At 43.0% G+C, this 22,105-nt stretch overlaps 1 protein-coding gene across 2 annotated transcripts; it reads left to right on the top strand.

The window, feature by feature from the left end:
- Positions 1-21,208, top strand: brwd1 (bromodomain and WD repeat domain containing 1). 2 transcript variants are annotated; one of them, XM_076099969.1, is made up of 44 exons: positions 1-206; positions 330-388; positions 507-536; positions 751-810; positions 1,764-1,914; positions 2,031-2,129; positions 3,108-3,268; positions 3,385-3,606; positions 4,055-4,155; positions 5,033-5,103; positions 5,198-5,298; positions 5,394-5,434; positions 5,553-5,654; positions 6,985-7,138; positions 7,244-7,378; positions 7,802-7,930; positions 8,197-8,345; positions 8,564-8,640; positions 8,852-9,070; positions 9,151-9,334; positions 9,640-9,730; positions 10,039-10,137; positions 10,285-10,352; positions 10,621-10,855; positions 11,018-11,134; positions 11,320-11,427; positions 11,627-11,751; positions 12,550-12,632; positions 12,879-12,990; positions 13,554-13,615; positions 13,736-13,891; positions 14,061-14,181; positions 14,334-14,459; positions 14,550-14,616; positions 14,802-14,852; positions 15,026-15,151; positions 15,247-15,399; positions 15,547-15,707; positions 15,813-15,982; positions 17,916-18,035; positions 18,124-18,285; positions 18,387-18,686; positions 18,850-19,005; positions 19,114-21,208. In XM_076099969.1, exons 1-44 carry the CDS (start codon positions 170-172, stop codon positions 20,604-20,606), a joined length of 6,744 nt encoding a protein of 2,247 aa, XP_075956084.1. In that variant the 5' UTR covers positions 1-169; the 3' UTR covers positions 20,607-21,208. The 2 variants fall into 2 exon arrangements, with proteins under 2 accessions (XP_075956084.1, XP_075956083.1); XM_076099968.1 differs by having other exon boundaries at positions 2-206; positions 10,039-10,149.
- The last annotated feature ends 897 nt before the right edge of the window (positions 21,209-22,105 follow it).

Raw genomic sequence — 22,105 nt, 5'->3', positions numbered from 1 at the left:
TCATCCTTCCAATGGCGACTGCAAACAGGCTGAATAGAAAGCGGGAGCAACCGTGGAGGGGGGTCAGAGCTGTGTAACCGAAATTAAATAAATATATATCCTATTCTCTGTAGTCACAAAGTTAAGCCTTGCAAAATTGTTCCACCTCTCCAAAATCACGGCCGATTCAATGGCCAAAAATCGGAACATTTCGCTCCTTGAGTCGGGTAAGCCGCAGAAGTAAAAAACCCAACTGATAGCTTGATTTACATACGATATCGCTCGCGCTAATTGACATCCTAACTGCTGTTTTTTCTCACGCTTTAATGTCTCCGCTGTTTCAATTTCAGAGCTCTATTACTTGATTTCTCGTTTTCTAACAACGGGTCCGTGTCGGAGAGCGGCTGAGGTGAGCTTGGTGGTGCTTTTGACTAGTACCAGTGTGTAGTATTTCAAAATAGTTTGACTAGCTAGTTTATAATGAAGTTAATAGAATCTAATCGGTATCTCTTTTAATCCTACTGCAGGTCCTCGCGAGCGAACTAGAGGAGTATCAGGTGTGTATCCTCTGCTGCTGGTTAACAGCTAACGTTCGCTAACCGTCGGTTTTGGACTTGAGTTGCATGAAACTTGTCTACTTTTTTTTTTTTTTAATACTTCTGGACGTCTCACTCGTTTGACATCACCCGGCTTTTTCGTATTAGCTAGCTGTGTACATGGTGCTTTTCTGTGGTGACTCCGCTTTTACCCCAAAACTTGTGTTTTCGACAGCTCTTACCCGGCAGATTGGACTGGCTGGGAAACGAGCACCCGAGAACATATGAAGATTTGGTGAGATTAAATTTAATATATGTGTTATTAAAGCTCATTGTCTCATTGTTTTTGTCTTGTGACAGACGGGACTCGGTGTCCATGCTTCTTGTTTACGGTCTTTGTTCTTTTTCCTTGCTACTACTGTTGGATTATCTGGAGGTGGGACGGTCGACCTGGTCGCAAGTCGTTCCCACTGTCTTAATTCGTCGGCGTGAACTGTATGGTCGCTCAGAAAACTGTATTTGGATAGAGAGAGGGTTTAATATTATTTAGCCCCGACTGTTGTACCGCAGAAAGGGTGGGTAGTTCGGCTTCTTTGCAACGTCGAGACGGCTCCGCTGGCCAATCAGAGACCGAGATGCGCTGTCTCTGCGTTATTTAGCTGGTGACCTGCGCTGTGATTGGTCCATTAAAAAGAGAAGCCACGCCTCTCGGGATATGAGTTGAGAAGCACATGAAACCACCAACTATACCCTGTCCCACATTTATTCTGACTAAACTGTTCAGGCTACAGTCCCTGGAATATTACACACAACTAAAGACCACACAATGTCATGAATATAGTAGAAGTTAAATAGACAATGTCTCAAATCAAGATGGGTTTCTTGGTTGCTAGTTTTCATATGAAACAAACTTAACCAGACTGATCAGTACAGAATCCTACATTACATACAATTCTACAAAAACTAACATCTGCGTTAGGAAAGCCAACAAACATTGTCATTATTGATACAGCTGTTGTTCCGATTGTTTACAAACACAACAGAAAGTAGTGAGATATGTCGATCACAAGTTCTGACATCCGCAGGTGACTACTTAAAATTACTTGAATTTACCGGTTGTTATTTATTGGTTGTTTGACATTTTAGTGACCTAATTGATTGTCAAAATTGTTGTTTATTCGAACAATTGTTGTCTTCTGTGTTTGGTCACTACTCATGTCACTACTCTGTGTTTTTGTGACCCGTCAGGTTGCAGCCAACAGACATATTGCACCTGACCATTTGCTACAGATATGTAAGCAGATTGGACCCATTCTTGACAAAGACGTGCCATCATGTGTCCCAGGTGTACACTCTCTCCTGGGGTCTGGAAAGCAGTCGATGCTGAGGACAGCAAAAGGTACATCATCTTCAAGTATTTCTGCAAAATGTATAAATGGCTTTTTTTCCCCTTATCCATGTATTGGTGATTCTACGTGCCTCGTACACTGACACACTATTTGTTTTGTTTGTCAGACTGCGACGGTGTGCGGTTCAATGCTTCATCATATGCAGCCCTTCACCGGGGCAGACCCCCGGAGAAGCCTTTCAACTGCAAGAAACCTCCACACCTAGGTACGTCTGGCCTCGCTCAATAAGCATCAAAATACATGAAATAGACAAATAGATATGCTGGACATTGGTACATGTACTTGCTCCCGTCTCCCCATTAACCCTGCATGTTATGTATGTATGTTATGTGTACTGTATACATACTGTGTATTCCTCTTTACCCTGACCGTAGAATTTTGGGTAGAAGGCATTTCGTTAGGCTATTGTTGTCAAATAACAATTTGGTGCGTTGCCACGACTTCGCCAGATTGTTCGCCTTGATGCAGTCTGTTACCCCGCAGTGCTAGTTGCTATTAACATGACAATTGTCTTGATCATAAGTCATCATTTCATCTACAGATTTGCAATCATTGGTGTGTTTTTAATGCTTTACTCCCTCGATTCCCATTTGCTGTGACAGTTATCTACTACAAGAAATGCTGTTGAAGTTATTAAACTGTTGATTAAGCCACCTTTAAGAGGACATGCTCTCCAAAAAAGGCCTCGTAAAATGCTTAAAACAGCTTCATGTTGAGGCAGTGAGAACTTGAAGCAGATGAGAACAGTACGGACCAGATGCATCAGACTTCAGCAGTGATATTGTTGTTGTTTTTTTTAGAGATGGGGATGGCAGTTTTGTTTCATGCAGTTGATGTTTAAATCAAATTGATGTAACCCGGGTTCGATTCCAATCTATGACCCTCTGCTGCGTGTCATACCATCTGTCTCTCTCCCTGTTCTCCTGACATTGTCCTGTTGCTCTAAAGAGGCAATAAATAAAAAATATTCTTTAAACTTAAAAAGGTTTATTGGAAGACGATCCATTTACATGCTTGGTTCAAGCCCAACAATAACAGCTTCTTATATTTAATTTCACCCTGTGACAGTGCCCTTCCACTCCTGATCACATTAGAGTAAATGTATCCCATGCCCACATATTTGTGTTAATCCCAGTCTTGTTTCGTCACTGTTTTCTGATGATTGGCGTCTTTTAATCAACAGTGAAGGTCCATCGAGGGAGAGAGCTGACGGGAGCGCAGCGCTTCAGCTCCGTCAACCCCGTCAGCAACTATGAGCACATGCGGCTGCACAGGCGGATCCTGGGGCATCTGTCTGCAGTGTATTGTATCGCATTCGATCGCACCGGTCTCAGGATCTTCACAGTAAGATGGAGCTTGTCAACATATCGCCCTATTTAGAAATATTCCTCTACTTAATGTGCGGGGATAACCGTGTCGAGTAGAATATTAAAGTAGAAGTTGGTATTTGTCTTTGTCAGGGCTCAGATGACTGTTTGGTGAAGATCTGGTCTTCGTTTGACGGAAGGCTTCATTCGACGTTACGAGGACACTCTGCAGAGATCACAGACTTGGCGGTTAATTACGAGAACACACTGATTGCTGCGGGAAGCTGTGACAAGTCCATCCGTGTGTGGTGCCTTCGTACCTGTGCCCCTGTGGCTGTGCTGCAGGGGCACAGTGGATCCATTACCTCCCTACAGGTAAATGGATCTCTGTCGGGAAAAAGGATCCTTTTTCTATACGAATGTGATTTTATCATCTGAATTAGTTATTATATTTAAAAAATAATTGTATTTATTGGACCATACTTTTGTGATGCGCTTTAAAGATTGGGTAACAGTAACTGTTTTTTTAATAATTCCTAAAATAAAACAACAACAAGAAGAGGAGGTGGTAGCAGGACTGGCAAAGATATGTTTCCGTCAGCCTTTCATTCAATCTTGTCTTTATCGCGATGACAACTTCCCTCAGCCAAGTGTAAAGTCTTTACTGCAAGTGGATAAAAACATACTTCCTGTTACCATTGTTGTCTGTGGTCTGGTCAGGGGGCGTGTTAATATTTAACCCTCCATGTAGGATCCATGTCTTTATTTTAATATAATGTGAGTGGTTTCAGATGGCTCACCTGTGAATGTCTTGTGTTCTCAGTTCTCACCGTTTGCCAAGGGCTCCAAACGCTTCATGCTGTCCACTGGAACTGATGCCACCGTCTGCTTCTGGCAGTGGGACGTCAACAACATCAACTTCAGGTGAGAGCTGCTTTAAATGGGATTTAAAATGGTGACTTAGTGATATTCAGTTGTAGTAATTAAGAAAATAAACACCTGTGAGAAACATACACATCTGCACAAATAAATGGTCAATTAATTTTGATTTAAAGTGTTTTGCTCTTTTTAAAGGAGCAAAGATTGAGAATGGTGTTTTATGGATACATAAAGGAAACATTGACATTGCTGAGCAAACAGTTTAACATGGTAAACTGCAGGCTGTTGGATGTATATAGTAGTTGGATATGACTGTTCTTTTCATGGAAATCAGCAGTAGACATGCAGCAAATGTTGGAAGACAAGTCAAATTGGGTTGACAGTCTTTGTGTCCCAACACTGGCTACTATATTAGTAAAATAAGTGCATTCAAAGAGCCTGCTTTACTTTGACTTTCCATCATTTAGTTGTATAGCAAGCAATCAGGTAAAAGTATAAAACAAATAGAATATTGACTTGAACTAAATGGGTTTTAAGTAATCTTCAATTCCCTCAAAGTGTGTTAATGAGTCTCACCTGACGAAGGAATGTGAGATCAGCACCTTACCCGACTGTTGATCACATCAGTCATCCTGAAGTGGAAATGCCAGTTAGATTGGATGAAACTTGCACTTACTTCTTTGTTGAAGGATATGCCAACAAGTCAATACTAGATGTAAACGTGAGCACTGGTGCTAGGTCTGTAAATGAATTAAACTGCTGGCTGCCAGTAGTCATGTGTAGGACAAGACAATTCTTTAAATCCATCTAAATATCCACTGCAACCAAATATTGTGTATTTTATTGTGCATGTTATTCAGTTAAATGCACTTTTCCTGTTCTGAATAAAATCAGTAAAACATTTTCTTTCTATATTTTCAAGCGATCGGCCACACAAATTCATAGAGCGGCCGAGACCCGGAGTTCAGACTGTGTGCTCCTCATTCAGTCCAGGTATTAGTCACTTTAGGTAGACGCTTATGTTGCATGTTTGTACTGTTTATATTTAATTAATTAATTTATGACAGACAAACTTTTATTTTTTCAGGTGGGATGTTCTTAGCAACAGGAAGTACTGATGACGTCATCCGAATATATTACTTGGGTGGCGGAAGTCCAGAAAAGATATCTGAGCTCCACGAGCACACGGTAAGAACAAAACATAAAGCTTCAGCTGTAGTATCTAGCTTAAGTTATTAAACATTCCACAGTCACTCATGAGTACTATTCTGCTCTCCGTTCAGGACAAAGTCGATAGCATCCAATTCTGCCACTCGGGTGAAAGGTACAGTAGAATCCTTGTACTTAACTCGCCATTGTTTTGTGTTTAATAGTAGATATACTGAATGAAATGTAACGGTGTGTGAAGTGATGGTTCACGGTTTGGTGTCGTCCTGTCTCAGGTTTGTGAGCGGAAGCCGAGACGGAACAGCACGGATCTGGAAGCTCCATCTGCGTCAGCAGTGGAGGTCCGTCCTGCTCAACATGTCCGCCACTCTCCCCGGGTAAGCAGCACTGTGCTGTCGTACAGCAGCGCTTATTCTGAGTGTAGATTCCTTTTGATGTGTCCTCAATATTTGTGTCTCTCAAGAAGAAATAGTGAGACAAGGACTCACACTTTTATAAGCATCAGGAGAAGAGTCTCTGTAGAGAAGTATTTGGAAGATTTGCTTTGTTAGGCACAGTCTTTTGCTCCATTGGTCGCCTCAGAGAGCTGTTGGAGTGTGTACAAGTAAACCAGCTGCTGATGTAAGCTGAGGAATTCTTTTTCCCAATGTTTTATTTATGCGCTTGTCAGATTGTATTAGCCTTAGCACAGCCTTCTCGCCTGTCTGTAAAGCAGTGGTTAACAGATTGCGAAGACATTTCTTCCCGCTATGGTCTGAATGACGTCATTATTCTGATAGCTGAACATCTTTGCCTGCTGATGTAAATGATTTTTTTAAATACTACATTTGTTGCCCAATTTTTACTTTGTTTCTGAATTGTAGGTTAATGAAGGCGTTAATGACGCCCGCTGAAACATGAAACTAACTAAATACGTTTAATCTGAGGAGGGTGAAAACATTGAGTTGGTGCTCCCTGTTGTCATGCTTTGCCTGCTGATGTAAAGCCATCAAACAAAGCCGAGCTGCATAAAGTCACCCAACAGCAATGTGAAGGACGCATGAAAGCTGTGACTGTAAATCAAGGTTATTCCACCAAATATGGATTTCTGAACTCTTCCTAAGTTAAAACAGGAGTATTGTGTTGTTTAAAAATGAATATGAACTTTCTTTGAATTATTCGAGATCTGAAAACACTGCATCTTTTTTGTTATTTTGACCAGTTGTCATTTTCTGCAAATAAATGCTCTAAATTACTATTTTTATTTTAAATTTGGGAGAAATATTGTCGGTAGTTTAAAGAATAAAGGAGATGGATCTTACGGGATGTCAAGCACCTTCTAGTTGTTGCTAAACAGTTGGAGCCTGAACTACACGACATCTGCGACATGAGGACAGGCTACACAAAAAAACAAGCAGCAATGTCATGCAGAAGGAGTGAGAGTCATGGGGAGAGACTGAATCTCCTGGAGGACGAGAACCAGTTTCAACATGTGGAATGAGGCCGCAACGGGAGGGAGGGAGGGAGGGAGGGAGAGAAAGAGAAAACCAAGGGGAAATGAATGGACAACTTCATTTTTATAGCATCAAATACAAGCAACTAATTTTTTTTATTCTCATTTGTGTTCAGTATTGAATCAACTGTATCTCCATTACATAGTATGCTTTGAGAGTTGCATCATGTAGTGTGTGTGTGTGTAATATCTAATTAGATTTTTTTCTCTCTCAGTGTTGAACCAATGAGTGAAGAGGAAAGCTACTTCAAACCCAAAGTCACCATGGTAGCGTGGGATCGCCACGATATTACAGTCATCACGGCTGTGAACAACCATCTCCTCAAAGTGTGGAACTCCTACACAGGACAGCTGCTACATATCCTTAAAGTTCGTGTTTCTCCTCGTAAAATATAGAGCAACGTGGATATCACAACCACCTAATTTAACCTCTTATTTTCAGACCAGAGAGACTAACTTGAACATTGTTTTCAGGGCCATGAGGCTGAGGTGTTTGTCCTAGAGCCGCACCCTTTTGACCCCAGGATCATCCTGTCTGCCGGCCATGACGGGAACGTCTTCATCTGGGATCTGCTGCGAGGGACGAACACACAGCACTACTTCAACATGGTACACTGACACTGAGCACTATCAGGCATTTACATGATGGTCAACACAACAGTTCTGTAACACGATGAACGGACAGTTACAGACCCACCATAACACACACAACATGACAAAGACGGCAATAAGCAAACCAGTAATAAAACAGACCTAGTTCAATGTTTGTCATCAGCTTACCTCGGTCTCACAGTTTGCCTTCAAGGGTTTTTCATCCTCTAACTCTCATTGTTCCTTTCCTTTCTATTTCTGTGCTGTACGACGAGTTTGACTGCCTTATTATTGTGCATTTTTGGTTTTCTCTCCAAAAAGTGTGTTTTAAGAAAAACGTAAGGTCCTGCAGGATCTGAAAAGGGAAAAAAAGCATGTAAGAAAGTTGGTTTCCCTCGCTAACGGGTTTCTGTACCTGGGGTGGTTTTGTTTGTCTTCCAGATTGAGGGCCAGGGTCATGGAGCCGTTTTTGACTGCAAATTTACCCCTGATGGGCATCGTTTTGCTTGCACAGACTCCCATGGCCACCTGCTCATCTTTGGCTTCGGCAGTTCCAAGCCGTATGAGAAGGCAAGGATACCACTCGTTTAAATGTTCACACAAACAATTGTAGTCTGATGAAATCTGTTGTAATGCTGTTTTTAGGGATACTTGTTTTCACTTGATAAATACACTACAGCATTTTCCAGATGTTGTTATAGCCCTTGAAATTTAACACTTTCAAATCTTACTGTATAGTATAAAAATCTGACATTGGACATCTCAAAATAAGTGTCCAAGAAAACATGAACATAACAAAAACCTTAAACTTCCTCTTTCTCCTGGTCGTCACACAGCTTCCAGACCAGGTGTTCTTCCACACGGACTACCGACCGCTGATCCGGGACACCAACGGCTTCGTGCTGGATGAACAGACGCAGCAGGCACCCCATCTCATGCCCCCGCCTTTCTTGGTGGATGTGGATGGAAACCCCCATCCACCAAGGTAGACACGATGACCTTCTATCAGTTACACACCAGTTATTACCTGTGGGATCAGTTGTTTGAATGTTTGTCTCATGCAAATTCTCGATGCCCGAGGCCATTATGAAAAGCAATACTAAGCCGGGTTCAAAATGTTGGCACAAACATTTGTGTTCTATGTAAATGCATGCAATGTTTTTAACAGTTCACATTTTTTAAATGTCTTGACTTGATTTTCAGGTACCAGCGCCTCGTCCCGGGCCGGGAGAACATTGCTGCTGAACACCTGGTTCCTCAGCTGGGATACGTAGCCACCAGTAAGCAACCAGCCAGAAGCACGCCTTAAATTCACTATAATTAGCTAGTTTACAAAAACATAAATTCACTTTTTGATATATACAGTAAGTGACAAATCTCGATTTAAGAACATCTGAACCATATCTTTGATGTCTTCAGTGTTTGACCAGCGTTGACCTCTGCTACCATCCCACTCATGCTCTCTGTTTCCCTGTTTGATGGCGTCTTCAGGTGATGGCGAGGTCGTGGAGCAGGTGATCAGCCAGCAGACTGCAGAGCACGACGAAGTTGCGATAAGACGCAGCAGCCTTCTGGACGAGGCCATCCGAAATCTCCAGCAACAACAAGACCGGCATAGCCAGCCTGGGACAGAGTTGGCTCTGCCGGCGATACCAGAAGGGCCAGCTGAGGCACAGGGCCACGCCTTGGCACCGAGCACGCCACGTAGAGGTATCGATGCGCCACCCGTGTTTTATCGGATATTGATCCAGTGAGCTGTTGGATGCTAGGTATGTGATCCTTCGTTGCAGTGTCTGTGAATGATCGAGCAGACGTGCAGTCACCCCCCAATGTGGGTCTGCGCCGCAGCGGACAGGTGGAGGGCGTCCGGCAGATGCACCAGAATGCTCCTCGCAGCCAGATGGCCACAGAGAGAGACCTGCAGGCCTGGAGGCGCAGGGTGGTGGTGCCCGAAGTGGCACCCAGCAGCTACAGGTACCAGAGATAGCAATGTTAGCTTCACCGTCAACAGCTGGCGTGTGTGACTGGCAATGTCTGTACTGTTGTGGTGTTTTGTATTAGTTTATGTTTCTAAGTGGAAATGGATACTTCTCCCATTTTAGATTACATCAATATTTTAATAATACTCAAAAGAATTCAACACAAACATCCATGTCAAACGTACCCATCAAGCAACAGAGTGGTTTACAAACCTCATGAGATTTTACAGCGTTTATTTTACATGACATTTTGTGTTTGTTCTACTTAAGTTTCATTCATAGTGGATTTTGTTTTTTTAGGATCCAGGAGCGCCTGCGAGCAGCCAGAGGAGATGAGGAGATGGTTCTGTATAATGCAAAGAAGAGACGCATTATCTACAGCAGCTGTCGAGTAGGTTTCAATGTAGGAAGTCTTCAATGGCAATTTGAAACTATGGCTTGTGTACCCGTGTATTGTGAATAATTATCACACAGTCTGTACTGTAATTGGCAGGAAAACGGCATATTCATTAAAGGTGTTGTGTTGGAATGTGTCATTCATATATACTGTCGATAAAATGTATCGTCACTATGCTTCTGTTGGATTGTTAATTTATTTATATATATTGAAATAATTGTCAGCATTTTTTCCCTCTGTTCACAACTTATTTCTGTAAGAATCTTTGCACTGGTTTTGAGTTGGCCCGTCTGTCCCCTCAGGATGATTCAGATGATGATCCTCACACAGCGAAGCGAGCACACGGCCGCAGTGATGCGCTGGAATACATGGACTTGTCCTGCGAAGAGGGAGAGGAGACCGTAAGTTCAGAGGTACACACCGAGCTATCACTTTCTCCGCTCTCCTGTGACTTTGCGGGGGGGAAAAAATGTCATTTACAAGCACCTGTGGTCTTTTTTGGGGGGAGTTCACGCAACTTCCTGTTTTTCATTATTGAATCTGTTCAGGACAATGAATTGGACGGCAGTGAAATGAATTCCTCCAATGATGAGGAGTGGAACAGTGACAGCTCAAGGTATAACGTTTTATAGGCTTAGAATTTGTTTTAACTTGTTTAGAGTGCCAGATAAAAGGGTTTTCCTGAATCACAAGAATGATCATATAGACAGAAGAGTTTTGTCTTTCACGTTAAAATCTTGTATTACTCCTTTGTGTTGTCTTAGGTGGCAATCCCCACCCATCTGGTACCCCAAGCAGGTTAAAACAAATAATTTAACTACGTTTTTCTGCCTGTTTTCATATGTAATTTAGAATTATAATCGTAACTGCTTTTGATTTGACAGCCACACGTCCAGCGAGTACTCGGACTGGACGGCAGACGCCGGCATCAACCTGCAGCCCTCCACCCCCTTGTCCTCACGGAAACGAGTGCAGCGCAGACTCAGCAGCTCTGAAGAGGAGGAGGAAGAGAATGATAATGAGGAGGATGAGGAGAAGCAGCAGCAGAGTGACGAGGAGGAAAAAGCTGGCAAGAAAAGCAAAGAGAAGTCCAAGAAAGAAAAGTACAAGTCGCCCAGGGTGAGTTATCGAACACAGCGCAGTATACGCAGCAGCCAACCGAATGTCTCGCTGTCTGAATCCTAACCGGTTGACTATTGCCCGGACTCTGCGTCTGTCAGGGAGGAAATATAAAGATGAATTTAAAACAGGCTCATATTTACCCTCGTTTTACATCTTCAGCGTCCAAAGGTCCGACCGTCCATCAACAGAGAAGTGTCCAATGAGTTCAGACCCTCACCGTGGATCACCGACGTCATTCCCAGGAAGTCTCCTTTTGTTCCCCAAATGGGCGATGAGGTATTTAAACGAGGCAATTTACAAGAGCATGAGGAAAAAAGCACTCAGTACAGTACAGATTGTTCTTTAATAAACAGCAGCTGTATTGATCTTTTGGTGGTTTAACAGGACGTCATGATCACAATCCTGTTTCTCATCTTGTAAAAAAGTTTACTGTCTAAGCTCTGAATCTCTTGTCTCGTCAGGTGATCTACTTTCGGCAGGGACACGAGGCCTACGTAGAGGCAGTGAACCGAAATGAACTGTACCCCATAAACCTAGACAAACAGCCCTGGAAGAAAATGGAGCTACGGGTAAGACTACGGCAAATAAGAAGATTTGAACATAAAAATGTTCTTGGTAGAATACACAGAACTCTGAAGAACATCATGTACAAAATCTTCACGGATATCATAACAAAAAAAACTTTCTGTTTTTTTTTGTTATTTAAATGTAGGCACATTCCCCCCCTCCCTCCCAATATATTGTGTTTGTTTTTCAAATGTGTTCTAGGACCAAGAGTTTGTGAAGATCACCGGGATCAAATACGAAGTCTGCCCTCCAACCCTTTGCTGTCTGAAGCTGACTCTTATTGACCACGGCACCGGCAAAATATCAGACAAGTCCTTTTCTGTCAAGTAAGCAGTAACTCAACGTGAAGGCGGCATTTAAACTGAATGTATATAACATGGAGGTTATGATTCTAAAATATGTTCTAGTGAAAGCCTACATTTTGGTTGTGGGTTAGTGTCATGATCAGGACAAAACTTTGAGGATAAAAAATCTGTTTTTGGCTCGACATGTTGGCTGTAATGTGTTGGTTCAAATCAATATAATTCAGCTTCAGCTCCACAAAGACAAAGTCTTGAAAGTTTATTGCAGTGTTCTCAGAGTGGGGTCCGGGCACTCTGCCAGGGGGTTCGTGAAAAGTTTTCAGATTCATTAATTTAAATTTATTTCTACATCACATCTGGAATCTATCTATTAGAATCTGCAAATATGTTTAATAGTATCATCAAAGGACGTCATGTAATTAGAAATTATCCACCACGTCTGCGTTTCATGCAGCATATTTGCGCGGGATGAGCAAAGTCTGTATTTACTTGAATTTACTGACATTATTCCTCCGATATGATATCAGGGCTCTGTGTAACACCCAAAAACGCCAATCCAAATCCCAAAATTATGGTCGGTACATAACAAATTAACGACATGGCAGATTTAAACAGGATTAAGATCGAAGACGACATTCGCAATTATTCAAAATGACTAGAGGTCCCAGGTAATTCTGGTCCTGTGCGAATAGGGGTAAAGACCAAATTATTGAGGTCCTAGGTAAATTCTCTATCTTGTAAGGGATCCTCAGCTGAAAAACAACTTGAGAACCTCTGGTTTATTGTACTTCGGCATTAAAGTGACGTATATTTCTCCGACAGGTATCACGACATGCCAGATGTGATCGATTTCCTCGTGTTGAGGCAAAGTTATGACGAGGCGCTCCGTAGAAACTGGCAACCAAGTAAGTCTGTGCATCGTGTTAAAGAAGTTGAATCTTAGTTTTGAGGCCAAGTAGCATCGTCTTCGTATCGGTTTCATCAATTTCAAATATAGAAGAAAGGTGCTCCCAAGTAGTTTATAACTTTGTCTACATTTCAGACTAATAAGTACTGTCTACTCTACAGATTATTCTGAGTTTCTGTGTAGATATAGATAATGTGGATTTTTCCTCCTCCTCCTAAATTGGTTCACATCTTCTCTTGTGCAGACGACCGGTTTCGCTCAGTGATAGATGATGCCTGGTGGTTTGGTAGCATTGTGTGTCAGGAGCCGTACCAGCCCGAGTACCCTGACAGTCTCTTCCAGTGCTTCAAAGTCAGGTGGGCCAACACACGTTATCGTGATACGGGGAGCTGGAGATATGGTGGTTGTGGCGTCGCCATCATTTCCGAATATCAGCTAGTTTCTAGGACACACTGCTTTTGATATTGTCAGTCTAGGACAAGTCTGTCTGCCCCCTAGTGGTTATTAAGAGGCATGACGGTGTCATGTCTGTATCATATTAAAGAGTAATTGCACACTTAAACATGCTTTTTTTTTTTAAGCTATAAACTCAATGATACGACTGTACTTAAATGCATCAATGCTGGTCTAAACATACAAATCTACATTTCATGGTAGAAAATGGCTCAAAACGCCATCTGCACTTTTAAATCAGCTTTCATATTGCAAGGCAAATTCTGGGATGGAGTCGACCGTTTAGGACTAACCTACCTCATGAAATAAAGTAAGTAGGTGTGGTTGCAGTGGGTGGACTATTTAAGGCTCAGACCAGGGGGTGCAATTACACTTTATTCTGAACTAAAACCTAAAAAGGGTATCAGTCAATGTTGTTGGAAGTGTGATGGTTGACTTCGGCAACACTTTTTTGTGTTTTCACCAGATGGGACAACGGGGAAACGGAGAAACTGAGTCCTTGGGATATCGAACCTATTCCAGATGGTGGTAATTCAGACTTTTTACTCGTTTATTTCTGTCACATCCACACACAAACACTGATGTCCGCTCACAAAGTGGGGTCAGTGGGGTTAATGCATATTGAATAAGTTCGTCTCTGCCGTGCAGCCCAGCAGCCAGAGACAGAAGGAGGTGGTATCCCCGTGACTGCAGATGAGATGAATGAACTGATGTACAAGCCTCTGCCTGAAGAGTGGGGGGAGAGGAGCAGAGACACCGAGTGTGAGCGCATCGTCGCCGGCATCGACCAGCTCATCACCGTCGGTGTGTATGCGTGAACACGCTCTCTGTTGTTTGCTCTCAATCGCACACTTCTACTTTCACATGTCTGGTCCCAATCCACTCACGTCAGCGTATCTATAGGTTCCTTTTAACTGCGAAATCATTTCTTCCCATTCGTACTTACCCACCTGCCACTGTGTTTCTGCTATAGCGATTGCAGCTCCCTTCTCTGGTCCTGTGGACTTAGTCCAGTATCCCACCTACTGCACTGTAATCGCCTATCCCACTGACCTGGGCACCATCAGACTGCGACTCAGGAACAGGTTCTACAGGTCAGTCCTTCCTCCTCCCTCCTCCCACCAAAGCAACGGCATGGACGTATTTGCCCAGTTGACTGTCGACCCAGCTCTGTCCTTGAAATTCAAATAATTGATGTTTTGTTTGTGAAGACGCTGTGTATTTACTCCCCTCTGGTGATCCACAGGCACCTCTCAGCATTAATTTGGGATGCCAGGTATATTGCACACAACGCCCGCACTTTCAATGAGCCAAGGAGCAAGATTGCCCACTCTGCAAAACTCATCACAAATGTCCTCCAGAAGTTTGTCAAGTAAGTCAAAATTAAGATGATGTAATGATACTGTAATAACAGGCACAGTGTCATTCACACTAAATTGACACATTCTTCCTACTTTCCCAGTAATCCCAGCTGCACGGATATCATGGAGATTTACAATGCTGTAGAGGAAATGGATGATGATGATGAGGTGAGTCTGATTCCGTCAGCTTGAGTCATTAGTGTTATATTTTTTTGCTCTAACATGCGCTGCTGTGAAAGTTACAATTGGTTGTTCATAGATGAATTACTAAAAATGGAAAACAATCTTTGGGTCACCTTTGCAACTGAAAAAAGTAATCTGGTTGATAACAATAATGTGGTTACTGCCTACAGGAAGAGGATGCAGAAGCACCAGGAACCTCCTCTGGACACAGACTGCGTCAGGTGAATACACGAGATGGGATAGAATAGATAACAAAGGCCTTTGACATTCTATTGATTAACATTGTTTGTTATTAAATCATCAGTCTGAAACACATGATTATCTTGGTAGAATGTTGTAGCAGCTGTAGCATTCATTGCACGTCATGATGATTTCCTCTCTTCCTCTATGGCAGCGCTCTGTCGAGGTGGTGCTTGACAGAGACGCCTGGAAGGAGCAGTGCAAGTCCCTGCTCACCTACATATTTGACTGCGAGGACTCCGAACCGTTCCGACAGCCTGTGGATCCTCAGAACTATCCAGTGCGTTAACGCAACAGACTAAGGGCAAGCGTTCAACATGTTTTGTGTTCCAGTGTTTTGATGAAGTCTAAATGGTGTTTTGTTTGCCTGTCCAGGACTACCACAACATCATTGATACACCAATGGACTTTCACACGGTGAAAAGGACTTTGTTCGAAGACCGCTATGAAAACCCTGTAGAGCTTTGCAAAGACACCCGGCTAATATTTGCAAACGCTAAAGCCTACACACCCAATAAACGCTCCAAGGTAAGTGGAAGAAATGCCACGAGAACTGCTCTTTAATGCAGGACATAATCATATAGTTGTAATGTTTGGAGTTCATTTGGTATAATCTTCTTTGGGTCCATCATTTTGTTTGAGCTTATTTTACTGACCTTTTCTGTTCTATTCTAGATTTACAGTATGACTTTGAGGATCTCTGCCTTCTTCGAGGAGCAAATCAGAACAATCATATCAGAGTACAAAACTGCCATCAAAAGCAGCGATAGGCTCCGCCGCAGTCAGAGGTTCCGCAAGAAAATGCAGCAGCAGGATCAGTCCAACGCCTCATCAAGGTCTGTTTGAGTTATGCATTCCTACAATAATCTGATGGGAAACGGTTCAGGTGTTCCATGTCTGGTGAAAAGTTGCATTCATTTTTATTTATTTTTTTACTCAAGTCAAAAGAAAGCTGCTGTAAAAACTCAGGAAAAAGTGGAGTCGACATCAGTGACCAAATCTACCTCAGCCAAAGTGTCTGTTCCTGAGAGAGCCAGGAGGAGTCGACGCAACAGATCAGGTCACAGCTCCTCGGACGACGACTCCGGCTCCAAAGCTGCTTCGACACCAGGTACAGAAGAGACTCTTAGTAGGTTCCCTAACAGTAGTCTCATCGTTGGTTTCTCTGAACTATTGTCAGCGACGTGGGTGTATGATAAGGAGTAATTCATTCCTCATAACTTTAGTGAAGGCCCAACACCCAACCAGATAAGCCCAAACCAACTTCTCCTCGCTCTCCCTGTTTCTCTCCTCTCCCCTTTCTTAAGCCGATAACATCCAGCTGCCTGAACAGCGCAGACTAGTGGCGACATCTGCTCCCAGATCCTCAACTTAACATTACTGGCGACACTGAATATGTGTAAACAAGATGACTGATAGCAATTCACATACCTGCAAACTTGTCACTTTTCGGTGAAATTCACCGTTTTGAATCAAAATATATCATCCACGTGAATCGTGTAGATCCGTAGAGTTTTTTTTTTTTGGGTGGGGGGGGGGGGGGGGGGGGTCAACTGGCCAACTGGCCAACCAGCGTTTCTCAGATTGGAGTCATACGAGGAGAAAATGTGATGTCGTGATCTTCACAATAAAACATCTTTGATATGACGAGTCTTGGCCAATCAGCGTTCAGATGTCTACAGCGTCTTCATTTCCCTCCGTTGCAGTTTAAGTTACGTTACCGTTCAGACTTGCTGGGTTAAGTTAACGTTCGTCATTATCGCGATTTAGGAGGGAAAAAAAGTAACGTTATGAAACATGCAGCCTCCCCGTGTTCCGGTTCAGTTCACACGGTCACTCATTAACGTTAAACCGGAACACCGGCGCATCTGCTGGCAGGTTGTTTTTTTTAACTCAAAGTAGAATGAGGCGATTTCGTGGTCAGAATAACTTTTAAGATAACGAAACATGAGGCCCAGATACTGATGAGATGATGAGATCAAAGAGCTTCAGGGAGAGGAGGCTGTCTGTAGCGCAGCTTGACGCTGAGCTGTGAGTGGAGCTGGGCCTGGATAAAGGTGGAGGTCTAAACAGACGTGAGTACAGCTTCCTGCTGTCACAGTATTTTAAATACATTGATAAGGCAGGGTATGCTAAATGCAGCCTCTGCTCCAAGGAGATGAACTACAGCTGCTAATGCAGAGGTGTATATAGATCACAGCTATTATTTTACTCTTGATAAGCTACCTTAGCCAGAGTAGATTACCATTTTCATTTAAATAATTTAACTGGATTGAATGCATATTAATTGCAAATAGAAGATGGGCCACAATTCTAACAGCTTTACAGTAACAGTTAATATGAAGCCATACAGTAACAGGGTTCAATGAAAACGAATCACTTTATTTTGTACAGGCGATGGTTCTCGCTACTCTTGCATATCTTTGTTTTTATGACTAAAACTTTTGAAAATGAGACCTCGGTCTCAATTGATTTTGTCTAAATAAAGGTTAATAATAATAATATTGATTTAAAAGAAAAAAAAAAAAAAGAAGCTAACTAGCCAGCTGTTCAACTAGAGCTGAAATACTGATTAATCACTGATTACTTGTCACCTTTTTCACCTCATGAGTTTGCAGGTATGAATTCAATAACATACAAAACTTAACATGCACAACTATGTCCAAACTTCACTCTTCCTCTTATGAAACTAGTTGGATGTTGTGCAGCAAAAACAAACGCAATCATTTGTGAAGTCTGATATTGTAGCTAACGGGTATAGACAAGTAGTGTCATTGTAGGAATCACTTTGACTCTTGACACTTCTGATGGACGTGCTCTTCTTAGTTCTGGTGGTGGAATGAACTCTTAACTGAAGTCAGGACAGCAAAGTCGCTGCACACTTTTCACCAACTCTGTAGTTCTCCAACACGCTTCTAGCAGTTTATTTGGGATGGTTACATTTCCAATTATCTGGCTCTGGTTCCTTCACTTATTGTAAGTCGCCTTGGACAAAGGCAAAGACAAATAAATGTATAAAATGTATATTTTTAAATGTATTTCAGAGTCTGACAGTGAGAGCGAGCTGAGTGAGGTGGAGAAACGTCGTGGCTCGTCAAGGCACCATCAACTCAGACAGAAAGCAAGAGTTACTAGAAGCAACCGTGCCAAGCAGAGGAAAAAAGGTCAGGAGTCAAATCCAGGTTTCAATCATGCCGCCTGTTAGTGGGGCATTCTTAAGTTGTCTGCTAACTGTGGTTGTTGTTGTTGCAGAGAGCGATAGTGAAGAAGAGGACAGTGAAGGTGAGGATGGAGAGATGTCCTCCCAGTCTTCACGTCGCCGCTACCCCAGCAGGAGTAAGAACAGCAGGAGCGAGACCAGCAGGAGCACACGTCTGACCAGAAACAGTGCTGGTGCAGACAGGAAGCGCACAGGTAAACACTACAACAACCGTCTTAAGCCTCGCTATTAGTGAACCACAACATACCACCATTAGCCCTCGTGTTAAACATCCCTCCGCATGGCTTGTTTTCAGAGGGCAGAGCAGAGATGAACGGTCACGGCGGCAGATCGTCTCGCAGGGAGAGACGTCACCACCGGGACTCTGACAGGGAAGAGGAGATCACGGTTCGCAGCTCATTCAAGAGAAAGACGGCGAGGGCGGCTGTGAATAAGATGAAACTCCTTGAAGCATTAGACGAGGAATTTGAGGAGCAGGACGAGGAGGAAAAGCCGAGAAGGAGCAGCAGCCGCCTTCGCCACACAGGCCGGAGCAGCAAACGCACCGCGGTGATCCAGAGCAGCTCAGATTCTGATGAACAGCCATCAAGACGGGGTATACAAAGCTCTTCTTTTAACATTTAAATTCAGAAGGAGTTGCTCTTAGATCTCGTAAACGCAAACAGTCCTTTAAACATGTGTTAAACATATTTGTATTTTATGTTTTGGGCAGCTTACAAGATATATTTTCTAAATTCTGCCCTTGTTTCTCTTTCTAGCTTCTCGGACAACAAAGGAATCGGGTTGCGAATCCAAGGACGAGGACGATGGCAATGACAGTGAGGCTTCATCCTCCTCCCAGAATCTGCAGAATGGAGACTCGAGATCCAGAAAACGGAGGACATCAAGACAAGCTGCTAAGAATAAGGGAAATGGTGAGAAATGTCATCGATCATTATTCATTTTTGATTTCTAGTTGCCACTTGCTTGGAATTGTGATGAACTCTAACAGTTGGATTTCCTTCCCCTCTTTTCCTCTGCAGTTACTTTGTCCCATGTGAATGGACACAGTGCAAAACATCACAAGTCTGACAGCAACTCTGAGCAAGAGGAGGCTGCAGAGGAGAGTTCTGGAGAAGCTGAAGTTTCTGTGTCTCAGAAACCGTCTAGAAGCACAGCAACCACTCAAGCCAGGAAGAAGAGGATTACAAGTGAGGAGGAGGAGGAGGAGGAGGAGGAGGAGGAGGAGGAGGAGGAAGAAGAAGAAGAAGAGGAGGAAGAAGAAGAAGAAGAAGAGCACACTGATCGCAGGACCACACGACACAAAGTTCCCGTCAGCTCGGATGAAGAAGAGAAAGTCAACAGATCTCAGAAACACTCGCACCAAAACGGAAGAAATGTGGAGGAAGCGATCCACAAGGACTCTAAGAAAAAGTGTAAAGTTTCACCGTCAAAAAGCCAAGATAAACAAAAATCTGCCTCAACTAATAAACTGGATGGTGCTGAATCAGAGGAACTCAGTGATTCTCCAAAGAGATCCAGCCCTCGCAAGAAAAAGCTGAAAAAAGATGAGGAACACAAAGCAGAAAGCAATCACTCCAGTGAGGAGTCGGAGGATGAAACCAAGTCAAAGAGGCCAACGAGAAACAAGACCAAATCTAAACGGCCTCGTGGCGACACCGCCGCCTCGGAGAGTTCTGAGCAGGAATACAGACCCAAGAGGAAGTCGAGGAGGAAATGCTCCACCGGCTCATCAGACGAAGAGTCGAATAATTCAGACAATGCATCAAATAGACGGCGGAATCTCCGAGCCCTACCAAAAAAGAAATACATCAGTGACAACAGTCCCTCTGAGGAAGACTCTGCTTCTGCAAGCCAGCGTAAACAGGGAAACGGTAACAAAACAGCCACAGCGTCTAGAGAGGGCAGGTATAATACGAGAGAGTCAAACAGAACCTCACCTAATGAAGCCAGGAATCAGCCGTCTTCCACCAGAAAACGTATTTACACCTCAGACTCTGAAGATGGGGAGGAGGAAGGAAAGAAGGAGCCAGTGTCTAAGAACAATAAAAACAGCAAGTCCGGCTCCTCAAAGCGTCCCAAAAGGGAATCAAAACAAAAGGAGGGTAACAGCAACGAGGAAGACGCCTCTTCCCAATCCGGTTCCAGCGAGGAGGCCGAGCAGGAAGATGTCGGTCGTTCAAGGAGCGGGAAGAATGCGAGGCGGCCGAAACACAAACGAAAGGAGAGCTACAGCAGCAGCAATCGCAGCTCCGACTCGGAGAGCGCGCATTCGTCTTCAGCCTCTGAAAACTCATGTGCCAGCTCAGGGTCCCACAGCAGTCCAAAGAGGAGGAGTCACGGACAGCCCGGGGTCGGGGAAAGGACTGCCGGCCGCCAGCTGAGGCGGCGCCGCCAACGGTCCGCTTCAGAGGAGGAGAACAGCGACGAGTTGTACAGCAAAGCGCAGCAAAAGACCCGCGTGAACACTCGCAACCGGGGCAAGCGGACAGTCAGTTATCACGACAGCGAGTAGAAGGACGCAGCAGCTGGAGGAGAGAGGGAGACGGACATTAACTGGAGACCTTTAAAGACCTCGATGGCCACGTTATGGTAGTAGCACTGGAGTCCTCGAGAGAAAATGCTGTGAATCTGTTTCATTCAGGGATATTTATATTTTCTATGAAAAACATGTTTATAGATGTAATACAAATTCAAGCATTTTTGAAAAAGCTGGTTTTCACAAGGCTACAGAGCAACAACACCACCGCCCATACTGCTTGTTGTGATTTTGGCCAGCAGAGTAAACCATTCTGGGGAATCGTGTCAGCTTGGGTGCTAATCTAATATACCTCTGTTAAAAGGCTTGCACTAAGATACACTGTAATGAGGTATTTCATACACTAGTTTTGCATTAGAAACTCAGGGGTCAAATAAGTTTACTGTAGTCTCAGACATGCAGTTGTTTTTTGAGCTAAAGTACGGACAAGAAACGATTCCAGGTTGGCAGATGTCCGAGCACACACTCACTGGGACGAATTCATGTTCACACTTTGACTACAGCACTCCTTTGTAAATCCACACACTTAATGCTTGACATGAGCCAAATGAACGAATATGTATTTCCCCCCCCCCCCCCCCCCCCCCCCCCATACCATTTCATTTTTTTTATTGATTAGTTTTGTTGTTTTCTAGTAAATAGATGTAAATAGTTGATTGAGATTGTCTGAAAGGTTTGTTGATCAGTCGGTATCAAAATGTTTATTTAAATTTGAGCTTTTTTATTTTTCTTTCTTTTTTACATTTACCTACATTGTCTTGCCATATGTCACAAATTGGTACCTTTTTGCCAAGTACATGGAAACAAAAGTACTTACTGCAAAAATACTGTGATTTCTCATATTGGGAAGACCTTTTTATTGTTCTGCGTTGTCTACTTTCAGTATTAAATTGATTTTCAGAGATGACTTAAGACATTTTGCCAGTCACATGGTTTGGTTTGGTTTATGGGGAGGTTTATAAATACAGTCGCTTTGACATTTTGCTTAATGTTTTTCATACTACACCTTTAATAAATCGCTCTCACAGGAAAACTGTTAATGCAATGTGGTTGTGGAGTGCAATGAATGAGTTATTCCTCATATTAATAAAGACATCATTTCAAGGTGTATTCTGTGTTTCACTTAATCTTATCTATGGACATCATGAATATTCAGTAATTAGATGGCACCCATCTCGCTCAGTTTATTCATTGGAGGTATAAATTTAACAGACAGTAAGAAATACAATAACAGGTATTATTTGTGAAATCCTGGCTTGTAGAGATCTAATTCAATTTCGACACATAATCCAAGTTTAGGACGAAAGTATTGTATTTCTGTCCCAAGGAGTTTATATCAAGAATTAAAGGAATAGTTCAATATTTTAAGAAATGTTTATAGGGAGTATAGTTCCCAATAGATTATAATCATTCATTTAAATGGTATTCACTACTCTATTTTCGAGTCTCCATTTTTAAGATTTAACTTGATTTAG

This window comes from Anarhichas minor, unplaced genomic scaffold (assembly GCF_050575085.1).
Source record: "Anarhichas minor isolate MPS153535 unplaced genomic scaffold, ASM5057508v1 ptg000026l, whole genome shotgun sequence".
In the NCBI taxonomy this organism is placed as follows: Eukaryota; Metazoa; Chordata; class Actinopteri; order Perciformes; family Anarhichadidae; genus Anarhichas; species Anarhichas minor.
Note: the sequence above shows the minus strand (reverse complement) of the source record. Positions and strands in the feature narration are given on the sequence as shown.

Coding starts and splice junctions, on each gene's coding strand:
- brwd1 (XM_076099968.1), top strand. CDS start 170: ATGGCCAAAAATCGGAACATTTCGCTCCTTGAGTCGG. Junction 13,616..13,735: donor CGAACCTATTCCAGATGGTG/GTAATTCAGACT, acceptor TCTGCCGTGCAG/CCCAGCAGCCAGAGACAGAA. Junction 18,687..18,849: donor TGAACAGCCATCAAGACGGG/GTATACAAAGCT, acceptor TTCTCTTTCTAG/CTTCTCGGACAACAAAGGAA.